This window comes from Peromyscus eremicus, chromosome 11 (genome assembly GCF_949786415.1).
Source record: "Peromyscus eremicus chromosome 11, PerEre_H2_v1, whole genome shotgun sequence".
Lineage (NCBI taxonomy): Eukaryota > Metazoa > Chordata > Mammalia > Rodentia > Cricetidae > Peromyscus > Peromyscus eremicus.
The window spans coordinates 63116981-63138077 of NC_081427.1; the positions used below are offsets into that span (position 1 = coordinate 63116981).

At 37.4% G+C, this 21097-nt stretch overlaps 1 protein-coding gene across 2 annotated transcripts in view; it reads right to left on the reverse strand.

Annotated features, from left to right (window-relative positions):
- Edil3 (EGF like repeats and discoidin domains 3) overlaps positions 1–21097 on the reverse strand; it is a 475251-nt gene that overhangs the window by 147478 nt on the left and 306676 nt on the right. For both annotated transcript variants that reach the window (XM_059276638.1, XM_059276637.1), the window contains one exon: positions 4901–5082. In XM_059276638.1, the coding sequence (XP_059132621.1) occupies positions 4901–5082 (182 nt within the window). The remainder of the gene's footprint in view (positions 1–4900; positions 5083–21097) is intronic.

Sequence of the window (21097 nt, forward strand, 5' to 3'; positions counted from 1 at the left end):
AGTCTCCTTACCATGTAACAATCAAACCACTAAACATACAGAATAAAGAAATATTAAAAGCAGCAAAGGAAAAAGGCTGAGTGACTTATAAAGGCAAACCATCAGAATAACAACCAACTTCTCAATGGAGATTCTGAAAGCCAGAAGGTCATGGACAGATATTATGCAGACACTAAGAGATCATGGATGCCAGCTCAAACTACTATACCCAGTAATACTTTCAATCACCATAGACAGAGTGCACAAGTTATTCCAAGACAAAACGAGATTTAAATAATACCTATCCCCAGATCAGCCCTACAGAAAGCAGTACAAGGAAAACTCCAACCTAAGGAAATTAGATGCACCCACAAAAACACAGGCAATAAATAACCCCACAGCAGCAAATTTCAAATAAGGGAAATACACACACACACACTACCACCAAAAATAACAGGAATTAACAATCACTGGTCATTAATATTAATGGACCCAATTTGCCTATAAAAAGACACAAGTTAACAGAATGGATATGAAAACAGGATCCACCCTTCTGCTGCATACAAGAAACACACCTCAACTTCAAAATCAGACACAACCTCAGAGTAAAAAGCTGGGAAAAGACTTTTCAATCAAATGGACTTAAGAAGCAAGCTGGTGTAGCTATTGTAATATCTAACAAATAGACTTCAAACTAAAATAAACCAAAAGAGACTGGGAAGGACATTACACATTCATCACAGGAAAAATCTACCAAGATGAAGTCTCAATTCTGAACATTTTTGCCCCAAATACAAGGGCACACACATATGTAAAAAAAAAAATACTAAAGCATAAATTGCACATCAAGTAGTAGAATATTATTTTAAGGTGTGATACTTTAGGTTGCATTTGTTTAACTCTGTGAAGCTGTGTTACTGTGTCTGTGTAAAATACATGATGGTCTAATAAAAGAACAGGCCAATAGTAAGGCAGAGGAAAGGATAGGCAGGGTTGGCAGGCAGAGAGAATATATAGAGAGAAAAATCTGGGAGGAAAAAAAAAAGAGCTAGGAGCCAGAGAAGGAGAAGGACTACAGGGGCCAGCCACCCAGCTACACAGTGACTCTCAGAGTAAGAGTAAGATTTACAGAAGTTAGAGAATGGGAAAAGCCCAGAGGCAAAAGGTAGTCAGAATAAATTAAGGAAAGTGGGCAAGAAACTAAGCCAAGATAAGGCCAGGCATTGATAATTAAGAATAAGCCTCCATGTGTAATTTATTTGGGAGCTGGATGGCAGGACCCACAAAAGAGTAAAACACCACAGAGAAGCTTCTGTAAGGCAAAGAACATGGTCAATAAGACAAAACGACAGCTTATAGAATGGGAAAAGATCTTCACCAACCCCACATCTGAAATAGGGATGATCTCCAAAATATATAAAGAACTCAAGAAACTAGACAGCAAAATACCAAACAATCCAATTAAAAAATGGGCTATAGAGCTAAACAGAGACGTCTCAATGGAAGAATCTTAAATGGCAGAAAGAAATTTAAGGAATTGCTCAACAGCCTTAGTCATCAGGGAAATACATATGAAACAACTCTGAGATATCATCTTACACCTGTCAGAATTACTATGATCAAAAACACTGATGACAGCTTATGTTGAAGAGGACGTGGAGCAAGGGGAACACTCCTCTACTGTTGATGGGAGTGCAAACCTGTATAGCCCTTTTGGAAATCAGTATGGCAGTTTTTCAGGAAACTGGGAATCAATCTACCTTAAGACCCAGTGATACCACTCTTGGGCATATACCCAAGGAATGCTCAATCATACCACAGGGACACTTGCTCAACTATATACAATAAGGACAATTATCAAGTAAGAATCACATTCATAATGTCCATATGTATTTGGCAAATTTGGAGAAAATATTGTTATCTATCCTAGCTTAGTGAGTCCAAAGTTTTATACCTAAATCACTTTCTATCATAACTTGTATTACCATACTAAAAATATCCTTTTAGACCTTAAAGCATCTTTTTAGATAAATAACTTAAGCTTTTATGTTTTTTAACCTTATGAACTTTACATCTCTTATATAATTGTTTTTTATTTTGGTAACAAGGAAATTTGTAAAACAATAACTCTCTAGACTTCAACTCCATCAGAGATCTGAGAAGGATATAATATTGCCTGAGTAAACTGGAAGTACAAAGCAAGCAACTTCCAAAACTAAGAAATAACAGAGACATCCGCTCTGCCTGGAAAACACCCCAAGATTTCTCTGTATTACTGGGGTATCCATCTTCAGCCTCAGAGCCTAGAATATCTGACAGATGTTTCTGTGAAGCAGGAATTTTGAAGGACTGTCCAACCTTTTCTTATTGTATATAGTTTTACTATGTTATAGTTAAAACTTTCCTTTTTTGTTTAGACAAAAAAGGGGGAAATTTTGCCAAATATTTGTTTACACTGTAAAGATGTCTTTTCCAAGGTGCCTTCTGATTGGTTTAATAAAGAGCTGAATGGCTAATATGTAGGCAGGAAGAGGTTAGGTAGAACTTTTGGAGACAGAGAGGACTCTGGAAAGAGAAAGGCAGGGGTACCAGGAGACATGGAGAAGAAACAGGAGGTGCAAGATGTAAGAGGTAATGCCATGTGATAGAATGTAGATTCACATAAATGGATTATGTTATAAGAGCTAGTCAGAGGAATAAGCCTAAGTATAGGCTGAGCTTTCATATTAGTAAGAAGTCTCCATGTCATTATTTGGGAGCTAGCTGGTGGGACAGAGACTTATTACATTTAATTCCAACAGAATAAGGTACAACCCTTTTAGAATGACCCTAGGGCAGTCGCAATCTCTCACAGCAGGTCTGAACACATTTCTCCAGTAACTCTACTTGTCCTGGTTTTCTATATAATGTTTGCTAGATTCTCATGTAGCAGCTTTGAATATGCTGTTTTCTGAGAATCTAGATCAGTGGAAACTATCTTCCCAAACTGCCTTATATATGAGTTTCCTAACCCATGGAGTTTCAACAGGAGTGCTCTGACCCCTCAGTACACTGGACTTTACTCACATTTGGTATGTGCTGTTAATGATTTGGTAAACTGTGGTTATATTAAGGTATCACAAGAACAGAGGTATAATATTTCACAGAAATCAGTTTTGATCATCTTTTCAGTCTCTCAAATACATCTATTTTATGCTTTTACTTGAGTGCTCAGGAAGCTTGAATATATACAATATGAGATGTCAGCTTTATTATGATATTTCTTCTCTGGCAAAGCTCTTAATATGTCAATACATTGTTGTATTCTCCTGTTTTAAAATTAGCTGGTGGATGAGAATAAAAGCCACCATGAATCTCAGGGAATCCTGCTTGAAGAAAGGAAGGAAGGATTGTAGGAGCCAGAGGGGTCAAAGACACCACAAGAAAACCCACAGAGCCTGGCGGTGGTGGCACATGCCTTTAATCCCAGCACTCAGGAGAAAGAGGCAGGTGGCTTTCTGTGAGTTTGAGGCCAGCTCTTCTACAGAGTGAGGTTCAGGATAAGCTCCAAAGCTACACAGAGAAAAACCCTGTATCAAAAAACCAAAAAAAAAAAAAAAAAAAAAAAAAAAAGAAAAAAGAAAAAGACAGAAAGAAAGTAATGAAAGCTCACAGAATTGACTAACTCCGGCTCATCAAACGAAAGCCCACAGAATTGACTAACCCGGGCTCATCAAGGCTCACAGAGACTAAAACTATAACCAGAGAACCTCCATGGACCAACCTAGGCATTCTGTATATATGTGACAGTTGTGTAGCTTGTTCCTATTGTGGGAGCAGGGACTGTCTCTGACTCTTTTGCTGGCTTTTGTGATCCTATTCCTCATACTGAGTTAGTTGCTTGTCTGACCTTAATATATGGGAGGGGAGTTGCTTAGTCTTGCTGCAACTCGATATGCCATGTTTTGATGTTATTCATGGGAGGCCTGCCCCTTTTTGAATATAAACAGGGGTAGAGTGGATGTGTGGGTGAGGACTTGGAGGAGAGGAGGGAAAGAAAACTATAGTCCAGATGCAAAATAAATAAATAAATAGAAAAAATTACAGATACTCTTGAAGAATTATGAAATGTTTTGTAATTAATTCTATAATATTATTATCTACTTATAAAGTAATTACATACCTACTTCGAATATTTCTATAATTTGAAGATTACCATGTAATCATACTGTTTTACTCTTTAGACTATGAAACTTCCCAAATCCTTTCCAATCTTTTACAGAACTGATATGTAATAAAGCCCCTCAGAACACTTAAAAAATTCTCTATTTATAAAAAGAGGGTGCTGCACACAGTTGGATATTATCATGACCCGTTGTACATTTTATATTTGCATATGGGAAATTATTTCTCACAAAGAATATGTAGATGAAATTGTTACTGTTTTGTTTCATAATCTGCTGCTAAATGTTAACACTGTATAAATAAACATGTGCAAATGATGATAAGATCTCTTTCTTTCAATATAACTTAAAACAGTGTATTTATGGCCGGGCGGTGGTGGCGCACGCCTTTGATCCCAGCACTCGGGAGGCAGAGCCAGGCGGATCTCTGTGAGTTCAAGGCCAGCCTGGGCTACCAAGTGAGTCCCAGGAAAGGCGCAAAGCTACACAGAGAAACCCTGTCTCGAAAAAAAACAAAAACAAAACAAAACAAAACAAAACCAGTGTATTTATGTCTGAGAATGCTTCCATCTTAATGCTGTGTTCACATTTTTAGAGAAATGTGCGTGTTCCCCACATTTTTATATCTTGCAGCCAGTGTCATCATAGACTAAACTAGACTTTGAACATGAGAAAGAATCGCACCAAATTCTTTCTAATCTACTTCCATAAATGATTGTGATCATTTGGGGAACAGCTCTGTCCCATCCCTCTGTTACCTGAATCCACGGCCACCTGTCATTCTCAGCAGCTGTCCAGGCGTTTATCAGTCCCTTCTTATTCAGCCGAGCATAGTAGGGATACCACTTCTGGAGTCCAAAGAGAGCTCGGTGGGTAGACGACGCTGTGATCTGCTGATTGGATATGATCCCGCCTTCGATTCCCAATGGTCCGGAGCATTCTGGAAAGAAGTCATGAAAAAATATGTATGTGTATCAAAATGGAAAGAATGACAGACTTTATGGCAATAGCATTTAATGGGATTAAATTATACCAGATACCATTTCAGCCCTGCCCAGCCGGTGGATCTGTTACTGATTACTACATTAGCAAATAGTGACTGGTCACTATGACACTCTCTGCTCCTTGTGTTTGAAAGTGGCTTCTCAAAACCTCGGCTTCTATATCACAATTTAGCTTTGTGCAGATGTATTGTCTTACATTGAGAGCTATATTACCGAAAGCCACTTCTTTTAAAAGGCCTATATTCTGTCCATGAGACAGAATTAAATCCTATTTCACATTCCATATTCACAAAGATGAGCCATACTCAGGAGTCTTTAGTCCTTAAGAAAATTTTTTGATAATTTATTTCTTGACAAGAAACATGAATTTTGAATCAAAATTAATGTAATGCTAATGTTTTTCACTCCTATAAACTTTCAAACTTGAATTTTATATTAAATTGGTTATGCTTTTATAAAAATCTCAGTATATATTTTGTTGAAATTTATAACTATAGTTATCTGTGACATCTGTATTACAGAAACAGTATAGTTAAATTATTTTTATTGGAAGAACACATAACTATGAACCAGCATGTATGACATTTTTCATAATTATAGTATGTGATGAACTTAAAATGTTATCTCAAATATTTTAATTGAAATTTTACAATTCTGCATATTTAGTTTGTGTGCTTAAAATGTAAGTACCTATGGATTTTTTACAAATGTGTAACCTGGAACCTGGAAATATTCTTAGTAAAAAGTTTACATTACTAAGATTAAAGCATAGATTAAGATCATATGTTGTTATATACCAACTGTATTTAATTCTTGAAATTGGCAGTGCAAGTAAAGTTATATAGAGTTATGTTACAAATATACATTATATAGTTCATAAAATGTCATTAATTTTAAATTTAGTTTTAAAGGTTCAATACCAGTAAAGTAATATAGCAAAGTCTAGTACCTGACTTTAAAATTTCATTAACATTCCACATGTTGAATTTTTATGATGCATATTTAGGTAATCAATAATAATTCTAATTATGATATCTATTACAATATGTTATGTGAATTCCTGAACCTGTGAATAGAGAACATTGGCCTTATTAAGTGTCAATACATACATATCATCTTGATTGGTGATTACTACCAAGATTAATTTATGTTTTAATTAATTTAATTACTTTATTAATTATATTAATTGAATTTAGTCATTTTATTTCTTATTGGTCACTGTTTTCATTGACATAAACATGTTTCTTTTTTCTAATACATGCTCAGGCGATTAAACTGCTCTTTGAAAATTGCCAACACTTCTTGAATGGCTTTAAAACTTTAAAGATGGACATATGGATAAGTAATTATTTCACCAGATTATTTTAGGAACAATGAGGTTAACATAGTTAAATGGCTTCTTTGCAATTAACAATTAAAAATATTCTTTTGGATTGCTATATCTATATAATGTTCTCCGATTTAACATGCATTTGACCTGTTTATCACTTTCTGAAGGAACTTTATATCTCATTATGAAGTCATTCATATTTAAAATTTAGGAACTGCATGATAAACTAATTCTCATATTCTTAAACACTTAACATTGAGAAGTTCAAATGCTGATTCTTAGGACTTTTGTTTTCTTTCACATTTTAAGCCTCTAGAGTTTTACAGACTTCATAAAAGGCTATGAAACTTTCATGATTACTCTTGGTTAGACTATAAAAATTGCAGAAGCCTGGCTTTTGACAAATATCACCATTAGTTGACTGTAGTTCTTTGTGTAAGGTTGAGTACCCATAGGGTGTAGATTGTACCTATGTTTTCAGGGATGTACAAATGTACATATATTTGTGTATGCAACATTAATTGATGAATAAGAGGCTATGCATTGGGAAGAGAACAAGAAGGGGTATATGAGAGGGTTTAGATGGAAGAAAGGGAAATGGAAAATGATGTAATTGTATCTAAAATAAAATAAAAAAGGAATTGAAAAGAGAATATCACCATTAGAAAAGTTTCAAGGACTCCTGTCTGCTCTTTGTGTAATGTTTGGATACGAAGATTCTGGAAGCAGAGAGGATGTTGACTGCAGACTACTTATGTTAGATCACTAAATGGATTGATTAATAGTCCTGCAGAGCCTAGCTTGATCAATTCAACTGCATGGCAGCTTTAGCAAGAACTGAATGACATTTAGGGATGCACATCTAAATACTTTATATTACACAGGATGTTATTTTTAGCACGTTGAAAAGAGAAACTAGATTTTCAACTATACTGTTCAGTAGATCCTTGTAGTTGTTACCCTTAAACTACCCATTTGTCTTTATTAAGGAACATACCAGCAAATATTGGCTTTGAACTTTTGCATTATCATAAGCTGAATACAAATGAATGATTTTCACTTTGTTGCTATATTTTTTGGCTCATTTTGAAGTCTACTGTATGAAGGGGTTGAACTAGTTCAAGTTAAGGGTAGATCCCATGGGTTTTGGCGCACAAGCTGTGAGATTTTGTTTACATGTGTGCCAAGGTACCTCAAAGAAATTCTACTCATTGTAGAATTTAAACTTCATAAAACACAAGTCTGAAGATTCATGAACTCTGTGATAACTTATCACCATTAATCAGTGAAGTCTTTACCAGGAACTGAAATATGTAGTGGAATTACTTCTCCATATTTTGAATGCTCAATAATTGCATAATTGAAGGCAAACTTCTGTTTAACTGCCTTTAGTAGTTTCTTTCTACCATGATTGGAAACAATATCATGGAAACTAGGGCCATCCTGAAATTTACCTGTGAAATTTCATGTGCATATAATCCTCAGCATCACCTTGCTTGCGTTAACAAGAAAGTGGAAGAGTAGCAAGCAACTCTTCTGGGACTGAGAAAATAGACTATAGATGGTTGTGCTGGTATACCATGAAGACAGCTGGCGGTCTCATTCTCATACCACATAAACACCATGTGGTGATACATTCATGTGAACCAAGCACAGGGAGGGAGAGAGGACCAAAAGTTCAAGGTTTTTGTCAAGCTGCAAAGTGAATTCCAGGTCATCCTGGGCTGCATGGGATCCTGTCTCATACAATCAAACAGAACATGAAAAATACTCCTTTTTTCACACTGAAAATGGTCTGCAATAGGCAGCTGCAGATAAAAGGCTTTTGGGACACTCAGTGTATGGAAGCAAGGGGTCTCCAGGTGAAGCCGGCCGAGTTCACAGTGATTTAGACTGTATTTTTGAAAGCTGAGTGATATAGACTATATTTTTTTAAGTTCATGTACTATAATACTCCCAATCTATACCAAGTGCTCATTAGTCACATATTGTCATTCATTTGACAATAAATGAAAAAAAATGCTTATATGTTATGGAGGATTTGTGTCTACTAAGTATTTTTAAATGAGGAACCTTGTTTTTATATTGTCAAGTTTACAGGCATTACTTTTATCAGTCGTAAAGTCTATTTTGCTCATTTTCTTAAACAATCTTTTACAACATTTGCATATCTACTATTTTACTTACATTTATCAAAAAAGCCCAACACCATAAACTCAATTGTGAAGGATTGTTCAATGAAGCCTGCCCAAAAGGTAACATCTTATTTCTTACATGCTAATTATTCTCAATTATGTTTTCTTTAACTTTTAAAAATATATTTTATTTTATGTATATGGTGTTTTGTCTGTGTGTATGTCTGTGAACCATGTGTGCCTGATGCCTACAAAAGCCAGAAGAGGGCATCAAATCTCCTGGAACTGGAGTTACAGATGATTTGAGCTGCCATGTAGGTGCAGGGAATAGAAGCTGAGTTCTCTTTCAGAATAGCCTGTTTTTTTTTTTCTTTTCCTTTCTTTTCTTTTCTTTTCTTTTCTTTTCTTTTCTTTTCTTTTCTTTTCTTTTCTTTTCTTTTCTTTTCTTTTCTTTCCTTCCTTCCTTCCTTCCTTCCTTCCTTCCTTCCTTCCTTCCTTCCTTCCTTCCTTCCTTCCTTCCTTCCTTTCTCTCTCATCTATCTATCTATCTATCTATCTATCTATCTATCTATCTATCTATCTATCTATCTATCTATCTAGTTTTAGTTTCTTGAGAAAGGGTTTTACTGCATAGCCCTGGCTGTCCTGGAACTCTCTCTGTAGACCATGCTGGCCTCGAACTAACCGAAACTTCCCTGCCTCTGTTTCCAAATAGTACTGGGATTAAAGGCATGTGCCACCACTGCCAAGCCCAGCCTGTGTTCTTAACTGCTGAGCCTTCTCTCTAACCCCCATGTTATTTTTTTACTTGAGGTTACTAAAAGTAAAGTGTGACTTTTTTTTTGTTTGTAAATAAAGAGCATGGCTATATAAGGTCACTTGAAATTTCCTTTAACTGAACCCTACTTGAAGTGACTTAGATTCAGGCCTGTTAGCATCTTTTTAAAGCAGCACTAGATCGATTTCACTGCCGCAACTTTAGATGCACAATGCCTTAAGCACTGCAGCACTCAACAAATTGGTGCTGCACGCAGCTATCAAAGCACTGGTGGGTAAATGGAAAACTGATGAGTAAAAATTCATGTCTCACGTTTATCCCACCTGGACACATTGTCACAATAGCGGCTTCCTTCACTGATCATGGGGATCACAAACAAATGGATGCCATCATCATAAAAGGTTCGGAATCTAATTTTCTTTAGCCTGTGCTATATTCTTCCCCACGGTCCTATTAAGTCTGACAGTTTAATAACACAGGCAGGTGTTACAATTCAAAATGCAAATGTCCATAGACCTAAGATGAAGTGACCTTAAGCAACTCATAGTAAGATACTTAAAATAAATATATTATGGGGATGCATTGCCATCACTATTAGTAAGCGAGAGAAGGAATATGCAATAATAGTTGATAAATCTCTCACAGAATGAGGACTATGTGTTTGAAAATCACATCCCCCTGAGTATTCACTCGTGATTTTCCATGTAATACTTTAAAGAACAAAAAAGGTATCACACTATTTCATTACTGAGGACATGGAAATGGGAATTAATCCTATAAAAATGGATGTGGAATGTAGAGTGTCTCTTCAAAGATTGAATGTATTTCTTCTGCTGGTGCTTTATTTGGGGAAATCTCTTCCCCTGAGAAGAGTATACAAGGGGATATGAAGACTATTTCTAGGGCCTTCTGAATATGAAGGCGCTCACAAACTGAGATGAATTGAAACAGTAAGTGGAGGAGAGTGGCCGCGAGGTACCAAAGTGAATGAGGTGCAGAAGGAGAGGGTGACCACCTGAGAGGACTGTGAGCCACGGCATTCCCTAAGGCTCAAACCTGTTAGCAGGAGACTGTCCGTGGCCTGGGCGCTGCCTGTTTCATAGAAATAGCTATGATGGCTGATTTTAATATCAACTTCCCACAAATTGTCATCATCTGAGTAGAGCTCCTCACTTGAGGAACTGTTCTGATTGCTTAGTGACGCACGAAGATCCCCTCCAAATGTAGTTAGCACCTCTGGTGGCAGCCCAGATAACAGAGGGAGATGGAAAGAAGATTATTCCCCTTTCGCTCACTTGGCCTCTCCTCTTGCTACCAAGTTTATTTACCTTGGTGCCACTTATGCTGATATAGATTCCTTCTCTAATATGTATATGAAGAATTCCAGGTTTCTATTGACAACAGAGAGCCGGCAATTCTCCAGGAACCTCCATGTTTTCAACACAAGATTGGGATGGCTAAGGCACCCCGCATCATAAATTGAGCTGTATTCTTAGCTTCTGAAGTACGAGACAATAGTTACTATTTCAAATGAGCTGATTTAAAAGATTGCACACACACACACATTATATATATGTATACACACACACACACACACACACATATATATATCATTCATTCATTCTATCAGTTCTGTTCCTCTAAAGAAACCTGAAAAATTTATCATAGACCAATTCAAGTTTGACTAATTAACTGAACTCTGCTTATGTGCTTATCTGTCTAAAATCCATCTACCCTCCATTAATTCGATTAACTTTTAAACACACATATCTGTAGCTAGAGTTTTCCTGCCTGGCCCACAGTCAGGACAAATCTCTGACACCCGCCAGTCCCACAGCCACTCAGACCCAACCAAGTAAACACAGAGACTTATATTGGTTACAAACTGTATGGCCGTGGCAGGCTTCTTGTTAACTGTTCTTACAGCTTAAATTAATCCATTTCTATAAATCTATACCTTGCCACATGGCTTGTGGCTTACCGGCATCTTCACATGCGGCTTGTCATGGTGGCGGCTGGCAGTGTCTCTCTCACCCAGCTTCCTGTTCTCTCAATTCTCCTCTCTGTTAGTCCCGCCTATACTTCCTGCCTGGCCACTGGCCAATCAGTGATTTATTTATTGACCAATCAGCAACACATTTGACATGCAGACCATCCCACAGCACTTCCCCTTTTCTTTTCTTAAAAAGGAAGGTTTTAACCTTTACACATCTCCAAAGTCAGCTTGGTATATTTGGGAATTTGGGCGTAGTTTCTCTTACTACTTCCTGCTGGAGGGGGGTGCTGTATCTTATGGGGACACAAAGAATATTTTAGGATTATGGAGTAGTCCATGAGGGTATATCGTCTGAGCCAGTTGCTTTTAAACCATTCTGGATGTTGGATCATCTGGGCCATGGTGTCATTGGAGACCTTTCAGGGGGTCTTGGCTGGTCAAACCTGATGTATCTTAATCTGGAACAAATCCATAGCCTCTGGCTTTCTGTGGAAACAAAAGCAGAGCCTCCTTTCCAAAGCAACATATCTTTACATCCAAATTTTGAAGTCAAGGTACCTTTAAAATATACATTTTGGCACAACTCAACAGCTTTTGTAATCAAATGTTTTTCTTCAGTTATGAATATCAAAGAGAACATAATCCAGATTTTCTGTGTGGTAGCCATCTTTACGTGGTTTATTTTTTTATATTAGCTTGAGCCTATTGCTTTAAACTGCAGCCTTCTAAGCCTGAAATGGCGCTGGCGCTGTGGCTGCTGGCTCCACCCACTTTAGCTTCCCAATATGGCGGTGGTACGTTTTCCACCAGCTCTGGGAGCCATCAACTCTCAGAAATAGTGGGTCTATGCTTCTATCAAAGCAGCATGTAGCCCAGAAACCTCTTTTTTTTTGTTTGTTTTTTTGTTTTGTACTAGCAAAGGCTAAATCCACCACACAGCTTAATGTGCCACTTCCAGAGGCCTTATTCCTGCCATACTGCAGGTCAAAGGCACATGTAGGGAACCCGCCATAGTAGCTCAAACACACAGGCTGCCACTAGCTTAAAAGAGACAACTAGGAACTGTTTTTAGCTCCGTTTTAGAATCTTTTTACTCAGGTTTTAGGTGGAAACTCTTGCCAACACGTTAGGCGCCATTTGTAGAGTTTTCCTGCCTGGCCCACAGTCAGGACAAATCTCTGACACCCGCCAGTCCCACAGCCACTCAGACCCAACCAAGTAAACACAGAGACTTATATTGGTTACAAACTGTATGGCCGTGGCAGGCTTCTTGCTAACTGTTCTTACAGCTTAAATTAATCCATTTCTATAAATCTATACCTTGCCACATGGCTTGTGGCTTACCGGCATCTTCACATGCGGCTTGTCATGGTGGCGGCTGGCAGTGTCTCTCTCACCCAGCTTCCTGTTCTCTCAATTCTCCTCTCTGTTAGTCCCGCCTATACTTCCTGCCTGGCCACTGGCCAATCAGTGATTTATTTATTGACCAATCAGCAACACATTTGACATACAGACCATCCCACAGCACATATCCATTTAAAGTCTGCTACATGCTAGGCACTTGTCTTGGTAGTGTCCAAATAAGGGAATGAACAAACCACAAAATATCTTTGTCCTCAGAGAATTAATATCTTTTTGCAGACATGAAGTACAAACAAATAAATGACTAGAAAAGACCATAACCTGGCAAGTGTTATGAAGAAAAAAAATGAGAGTTATAAATCCTGTTGGGAGTGAGTTACATGATCAGAGGTGGACTTTCTGAAAGGTAACCCTAAATGCAATAAAAGAGAAGGAAGTGCCAGCCACTATGATGTCTTTACAGTCCTGTTGTTCTCAGGGTGGATTTGGTCCCAGAGAGGAAATAAAAGGTAGCATTGTATGTTATTTATTATGGAGTTGTACTGGGTGCACAGAATTGTTGGGGGAGGGTATCATACCCCAGTATGGGGTTTAATGAAGGAATTCTGGAAAATAGTATGAGCTAACACAGAAGTGAAGAAATGGAGGTAGGTGGACATGAGGAGGGGTGTGGGAGTTTAGTGTTACTAGACCAGCACAGATTTGCAGGGGGCGGTTATGACCTGGTGGGATGAAATAGAGATACAGTACAGGATTCTGATGAAGAGCTTGCTTATAGTTGTGGTAGGGTTTTGAAATATTCTAATTGTGGCTACATTCTCATTTACTGTAGATAATTTCACTCTACCATTAAGGATACATTTATTATAGAAGACAGAATTATAACTAAGTAGAAATATTACTCATCTCAGTGAAAAAAAAGAATGGATGCCTAAAAGAAGGTTAGCAAAGAGGAAGAGTTAAGAAATCTTCAAAAGTAACATTTGGTAGAACTAGTAATGATTTGTAATACGGTGGAGGAGGGAACCAAGATGTCTGACTCTCGAAGGTTACACATAGCAGAGGTAGTGCTGTTTTTAATTGATAGGAACACATGTTGTGTTTAACATCTAAAATCATTAAACTTAATTCCTCTAGAGAAATTTATCAAAACTCATTATTGCAGCTGGATTGAACACTGAAGACCCTATTTTGTTTCACCTACAAACTCCATTGACCCCAACTGCTCACTCTCTCCCATTACCCAGGCTGCAGGGATGGTATTGAATGGGAAAGCCTGCTTTGACACTCAAGCATGTCCCTGATCCTTATAAATTGTCCATCCTTCTTGTATCTGCATGTCCATTGTACCAACCAGTGGGAGTGAGGCTCGGTAAGCAGGGACTGTATCTCATTGTATCTAACAATAAACTTCAATTTTAGCATACTTTTGAAAGAGAAGATACTGACTTCTAAATGCAAAGAGTACAGTGAAGTACCTAGTACAAATTCTAGGAGTCACTGTAAAGTTTTATTTATGTAATTCAGTTAAAATTATGTCATTTTCATTTATATTTTCTAAAGAGTTCAAAGGCCTTCTCGAAAAATTCTTTGTATCTTCACTGAGGAAGAAGAGCTTTAATGAGATGGATAATGGGAGCATCTCTTTTTCAGTAGGCTACCGTTACCAAGGGTTTCTCAAATACCCTATTGGTACCTCTATAGTAGATGCAGTGGAGGTGTGATTAGTGCTGAACTCTGAAGCTAAATGTAGACTATAGCAGTATAAACAGTAGTCTGTATTTGCTGGCTGTGAGGTTCTGTTTATACATCCTTGTCCTTTGCTTGCCTTTGTTGGATAAGACAACGTACTTAAATTAATGAGCCCATTCAACAGTGAAGACTACATGCTTTTGGGCATCATTTACACAGTCACTTAAAAGTACACTCCTGGTTGTCTGAATGGACTGAAAATGTCTCCTGATTCCTTCCCCCGCCCCAGGCCTATGTCCAGATTAACATTGAGCAACAGAATGATGTCACCTGGCAGGTTGAAACAGAAACAGCTGGGCCAGCTAGGGCCAAGCCTCAAGTGCCCTCTCCAGAGCGCTGTCCAAATGTAAGGAGAATAGCTTCAGAGTGAAGTCCTTCTCACTCTGCAAACTCGTTCTCTGGAGTGTGGCAAAGAATTGCAATTACATTTTATTGATCTTGCAGCTGACAAGTAAGCCACGCTCAAGATGTTTCACATCTTGCTTCTCAGTGTTGCTGATTAAGCCTTTCAAATAAGTGGGATGCACGGCTGAATTGGAACAGGGATGTACCACTTTCATTTGCTCTATCTCAATATTCAGACATCTTTAGAATGAAAGGATTTCAAATTAAAGCCGTGTAAGAAACAAATCTCTTTTAAGCATCTCCAGTCCCCTCTCCCTCCCAGCATCTCATCTTCTCATACCAGTGAGTCCTCTGCTGTGCTTAGCATAGCATGGTAATTGTGCTGAGCAGGAGGACTGGCAAAGGGATTATTGCTGACCTCCAGGTCTGCTGAAATTAATGCTGATTCCAATGGCAGCTTCCCGCTGTGCCACTTGTACCCCAGCTTTTATTTATCTCCAGTATTTGCTGTACTTTTCTTGTCTGGAGACCTGGCCTTAAAATCAGTAAGAAGGCAGCAAGACTGTTTCTCGTCACTGTGGCCAAAGGGCTAAAGGGAGCTCCAAGGGTGTATTTTCTGATGACACTCGACATCTAATCCCCAAGCCTTTCATCTGATTTCTCTCAAGGTAATCATATTCCAAGTTTTAGGAAGGAGTGTCAGCAAAAAAGAGCAAAAGATGGTGGGAAGACAGGAAGTTAGCAGAAGACGGACCTCAGGGAAATAGCATGAACACTCTGTTCGGCCACAGGATGCACAGGAGATGAAAAAGATCTCTCAGGACATGGAATGGGCATGGGAAGGTGGAGAGACAAAAGCAGCCTTTCCTGTAGCCAACATTCTTCAATTCCCGTGGAGCATTCCTGTTTGTCTCCTATTTAAAATGCCTTAAATACCTTAAACGAAGCTAAAGTGAAACGTCCATCATGCAACTTTTGCTTCCCTCCACACACAAGAACTTCTCTGCACCAGTGTATAAACCACAGAGGACACACTTAGGCAACTCATAATTTCAACCACCAATACTTCTTTAAAGAGTCTGCTTATTTGACTTGCACATAAAATTAAAATTTCTTTGTGTCAGATGGATTGCCTAGTTCAGATATATGCTATTTTTTCATTATCATGAATGCTGTGGTTCTATGATATGGGGGCATTAGGAGCTATTCCTCCAATTCTATTATGAATTGTGCTTTACTATTTCCACACATTGGAAAGATGAGAAAATGTCCTCATTAAGTGTCCTGATTAAATCTCCCAGATCAAATCTATAAATCTATCTATCTATCTATCTATCTATCTATCTATCTATCTATCTATCCATCTATCTACCTAACTTCTCAAAGGTAGAAGTCATGCCTCTATATGATGTATGCTTCCAAAACACTTAGCACAATGTCTTACAAATTTCCAGCTCTCAGTTTTGAGAGCTAAAGTAAAACAACCATAGCATTTGGAATTATAACTACCTCTTTTTTTGAAATGGAATAGTCTTCTGAATACAGATATTGTCACTTTTAAGTAATAAGTGGTGGCCAAAACTTTAAAATACTATTTTTCTTGTATTTTTGGGCATGAGAACTTATAAAAATCAACTCTTGGAGGTAGAGGAAATGTCAACTTTAAATGAAAGCTGCATAATATTATGGATTCAATTATCAGCTATCTAGTTACTTTCCCTGTAAAGTGAGGATATTCTTTTCTCATCTGCCTTATCTCCAGTCAATTATGATATATTATTAGCTTTGATTAATTGTTCTAACTCAGAAAAAAGTTAAACCGATGAATAAATCAAATTATAGCAGGAAATTATCCTTTAATATCCCCCAAAGCTAAATTGCATGTGTATTTATGAGGCATGCTGGGTGTTACTTAAGTAGAAAAGTCCTTGTAACCTAGTATTCAAAGGACAACATTTTTATTGTGATAATTTAAAGAAAACTTATCACAATCTAAAGATAATCATCCCACCCCAGTAAAGTGGGCTGCAGGAAGACAATAAAGAGTGTGCTTTAGTGCTTATGATGCATTTAAAAAACAAAACAAAACAAAACAAAATCGAAAGTGCTGTATGGGTTTTCCAGGAGCTAAAAGCAAGCTTGCAGCTAGGCAAGGTTTCAGTAACTTGTACTCAGGATACCACACAGAGTGCATTGTGTGTCTTTCTCCAGTTATGAAGGTCATAGCATGGTGTGGTCAAACAAGAGTCAGTCAAAATCCTGCAGGAAAAAACTCAAAGATTTACACATATTATCACTTACTTCCAAAACACACATCTGCAGAGTATAGCGTCAACAATGGATATAGGTCCCAAATAAAATACTGAAGGGGGATTTAGCTATTGAACAGCGTAAACGCTGAATGAAAATGTGCAACCTATGATGAAGACCCATTTGCACACTTTTAATATATTTATGTTTTTTAAATGATTTTTTTCAAGTGCGTATTAGGACAAGTGTTACAAAGTATTTTCTCTGAAGCTTGGTTACAAAGCGGTATTATTGGCACACCATACAATGATTTTTATTTCTGAGATAAGTCATAGTCTCCAATCTCATTACCAGTTCTACCTATCCGGTACAGTATTTTTATACCTTTCTTCACACTAGATATTATCTCAGGTCACATGTGACGTCTGGATATTCTGGAGGTCAAATGAAATACAAGAGGTCAAGCAAGCTGTTGCAGATAGCACTGTGCAGCACAATAAGCTTTCAGACGGGACTGTGGAAATCATGGGATGAATTCTAAATAAAACACAATGGTCTGAAAATGTGAAGATAACGATTGGGTCATTTGGATTCTAGAGACATCTATTTCCTGTATTCTATCCTAAAATGTAAAGGAATGCTTGATTAATTTGGAAGAAAACTGACTATTACCTACACAGTTCAAAGAATTATTAGGGCTGGTTCAGTTAACTTAAAAGGATTGAGCCCATTTTGTTTTTTCTATTGGAGATTCCACACAAGGCCTCTGAAAAGGGGCCAATTGGAGGTTGTAAACCATAAGCTTCTTTCAAATTCAGGCTCTGTAATTTAGAGTCTCAACTGTGCTATTTTTCTCTGTCATTTTTAAGAACAAATATACATACATACATATATACACACATACATCCATGCATATATACACAGCTACATACATACATGCATGGGTACATCCATGCATACATACACATATACATACATGCATATATGCATAGATATATACATATACACACCCATTCATACATACACACATGGATAAACACATATATATACACAGGCATACACACCTGCATATATATCCAGATTTTCCACCATGCAGCTGAGACAGAAGATGAATTTTCACACTACCCATCTACAAGTTGAACACCCCACACAGAAAACAGTACCAGTAGGCTTTGCCTATTGAATTTACAATGGCTTCTGTGGTCCTGAAGGGGATAATTCAATGAGGAATTTTGAGCAAAATAAATGTAAAGCTACTAAAACAGAGAACGCTTTACTAGTTTTATGAGAAGAACATTCTAGGGGAATTTAATAGAGTATTTTTATTATGAATTTTTAAAGGTGAGGCTAGCTCCTTGTACATTATCTCTCACTCAGCAGAGACTCACACCAGAGCTGTTTTACAGGGTGCTGAACAGAGAAGAGGCTGGTAAAACAGAAATTCTGACTTCTGCTTCTTCCCAGGTTTCTTATTTGTAATAATCAAGAAGCTCCTGATGCTATGTGGTGCCCAGGTTAAACACTTTTTGAACACTGTTTAGTGAAAGGAGAAATCACTACAGTTTCTGCCAGCGGCACCTGAGTGTCAGTGGCCAGGCACACACTTCCGGTCTTCAATACAAATTTAAATCTTCAGCTGCTCAAATGAAAGTGAGCCTTAGATACAGTCAACGAAATGTCCATATGGAATAAAATAGTTATTTTCTGTACATCTGTACATTGCAGATTGATACATTATTGCTATATAGTTCAATCTAATGAACAAACTGATACATATACTTTTATTTGCATATACAGGTATATTACACTTATATAATCAATTTCTTTTATTTATTTATTCATTTATTTATTCATTTATTTATTTGGGGGTGGTGAGACAAGGTTTCTCTGTGTAACAGCTCTAGCTGTCCTGGAACTCGCTCTGTAGACTAGGCTGGCCTTGAACTCACAGAGATCTGCCTGCCTCCTGAGTGCTGGGATTAAAGGTGTGTACCACTACCACCAGGCAAATATACCATCAAGTTTTAAAGAGATTAAATGATCATAATAAAACAGATGCTTTCTTTTGTTCTGTTTATAATTTTGTTTGATTTGCTTTTGAGAAATATTTTCTATTTTTTTCCTAGACCAGCACTCAACTTCAGATCCTATGACCTCAGTCTCTGGAATTATGGGCAGGAGCCATACCTTGCTTTAAATGCCTTAAAGAAAAAAAAATCTATGCCTCTTTCACCGTGGAATGACAATGAAAAACATCTCATCTAGATAGAAGCTTGCATCTTGCAAGTATCAGCTAGGCAAACTTATATGCTTAATAATATCACAACCAGGAATCTGGTAAGGGCATCAAGATGCAAACATAATTAACCCAAAATGAAACAAGCATCTTTTGCACTTCCGGAAAATCCTGAACAAAGGGGAAAAGGACTTGCTTTTCTTAGAAAGTCTTTTTTTTTTTTTTAAAGTAAAATACATAAAAAATGGTAAACAGCCATCTAGCTCAGTCATCATAAGACATAGCCACTATTTTTAATATAAAAAGGTGAACAGCATAAAGTATACAGAGAAAAGGAAAAGCAAGGGAACAAGGGGTATTTTAGGAAGAAAATATATCATTAGCTCCATAGTTTCTTCAATTCCCTAACTCCTCTGTAGCTACAGGAAAGATGAACTCTGTGAAATATAAATTGTGCTGACAGGGTTGCCCTAAAATATCCTTGAAAATATAGTACTTTGAAAATTTATTATTTCAGCTGGGTGGAGCGGCACATGCCTCTAATCCCAGCGGTAGGGAGGCAGAGGTGGATCTCTGTGAGTTCAAGTCCAGCCTGTCTACAGCGTAAGTTCCAGGACAGCCAGGGTTACATAGTGAGACCTTGTCTCAAAAGATGGAAAAAAAAAAGAAAGAAAGAAAAAGAAAACAAAATTGATTATTTCAGTTAAGCCAAAACTGCAACAAAAATAAAATGGAAACACTCACTTTGATTTTAGAGTTTTTACAGTACATAACTATATCGTAAGTATTTTAGGAAAAGAAAACCAAAGTAACAATTAAGTATAACTTAATAAATGAAAATTTAAAAGTATGTAAAGCGCCTCATTGAGTTTTGGCAAATTGTCTGCTGCTAACTGCCCTTCACTGTGATTCTGGCTGAAAGCATGAGAGGGAATTCAGTTCCAAGAATGTGCACTCTAAGCGGAGCTCTTGCATAAAGTACGTCCTCCTTCACTGACCACTTTGTCTTCAGGAGTCAGAGAGTTTAGGGTTTGAATTCCTACAGCACCACTTATCCATGATGCAAGCTTGGGGAATTTACTTAACCTTTGAAAGTTCCAGTTTTCAGTTTTTTACACATTAGGTTAATTTGGAAAGCTCCTTAGAAGTTCCTGTGCCAGGACACATCTTGTTCTAATTAATTCAGAATGGCTTGGTATAGGAGTCTGGTGTGTTTATTTTGAAAACATTTATATAATATTAACACACCTCAAAGTATGTGCACTAACGGATTAATCATCTTTGTATCAGAGGATGCCACTCACTTACACACTTGTTCAAAAAGTCAGGAACAATGCTGAACAAGAACTTAGGAAGCCTATAGCAGCCAGTATGCCTTCAGTGAATTGTAGTATTTGTGTTGTTGTTTTACTGCAGTTAAAGAGAGCTGCTATAAAAATTCATGGATGGGTGAAATTGACTTTACTGTAAATACCTAGAGATCCATGGTTTACACATATGCCACAGGTTCAGACAGGTTTAAATCCATCCATCTCTTCCCAGAGAAATAAAAATGGAGAATAAAACCTACTCATACTCCCATGCAAAATGTTCTCTAATAAAAATTATAAATACACACATATGAACAACCATTAATCATACAGTTATGGAAAGTGATTCAAAGCATTGTGTCACTTGGCATCTCCTTAATACCATATCCATCATCAGATATTTTTGTCACTAAAGCATTCAACTTGTCAGATAAAGCTCTTTGCCTGGGGGAAATAT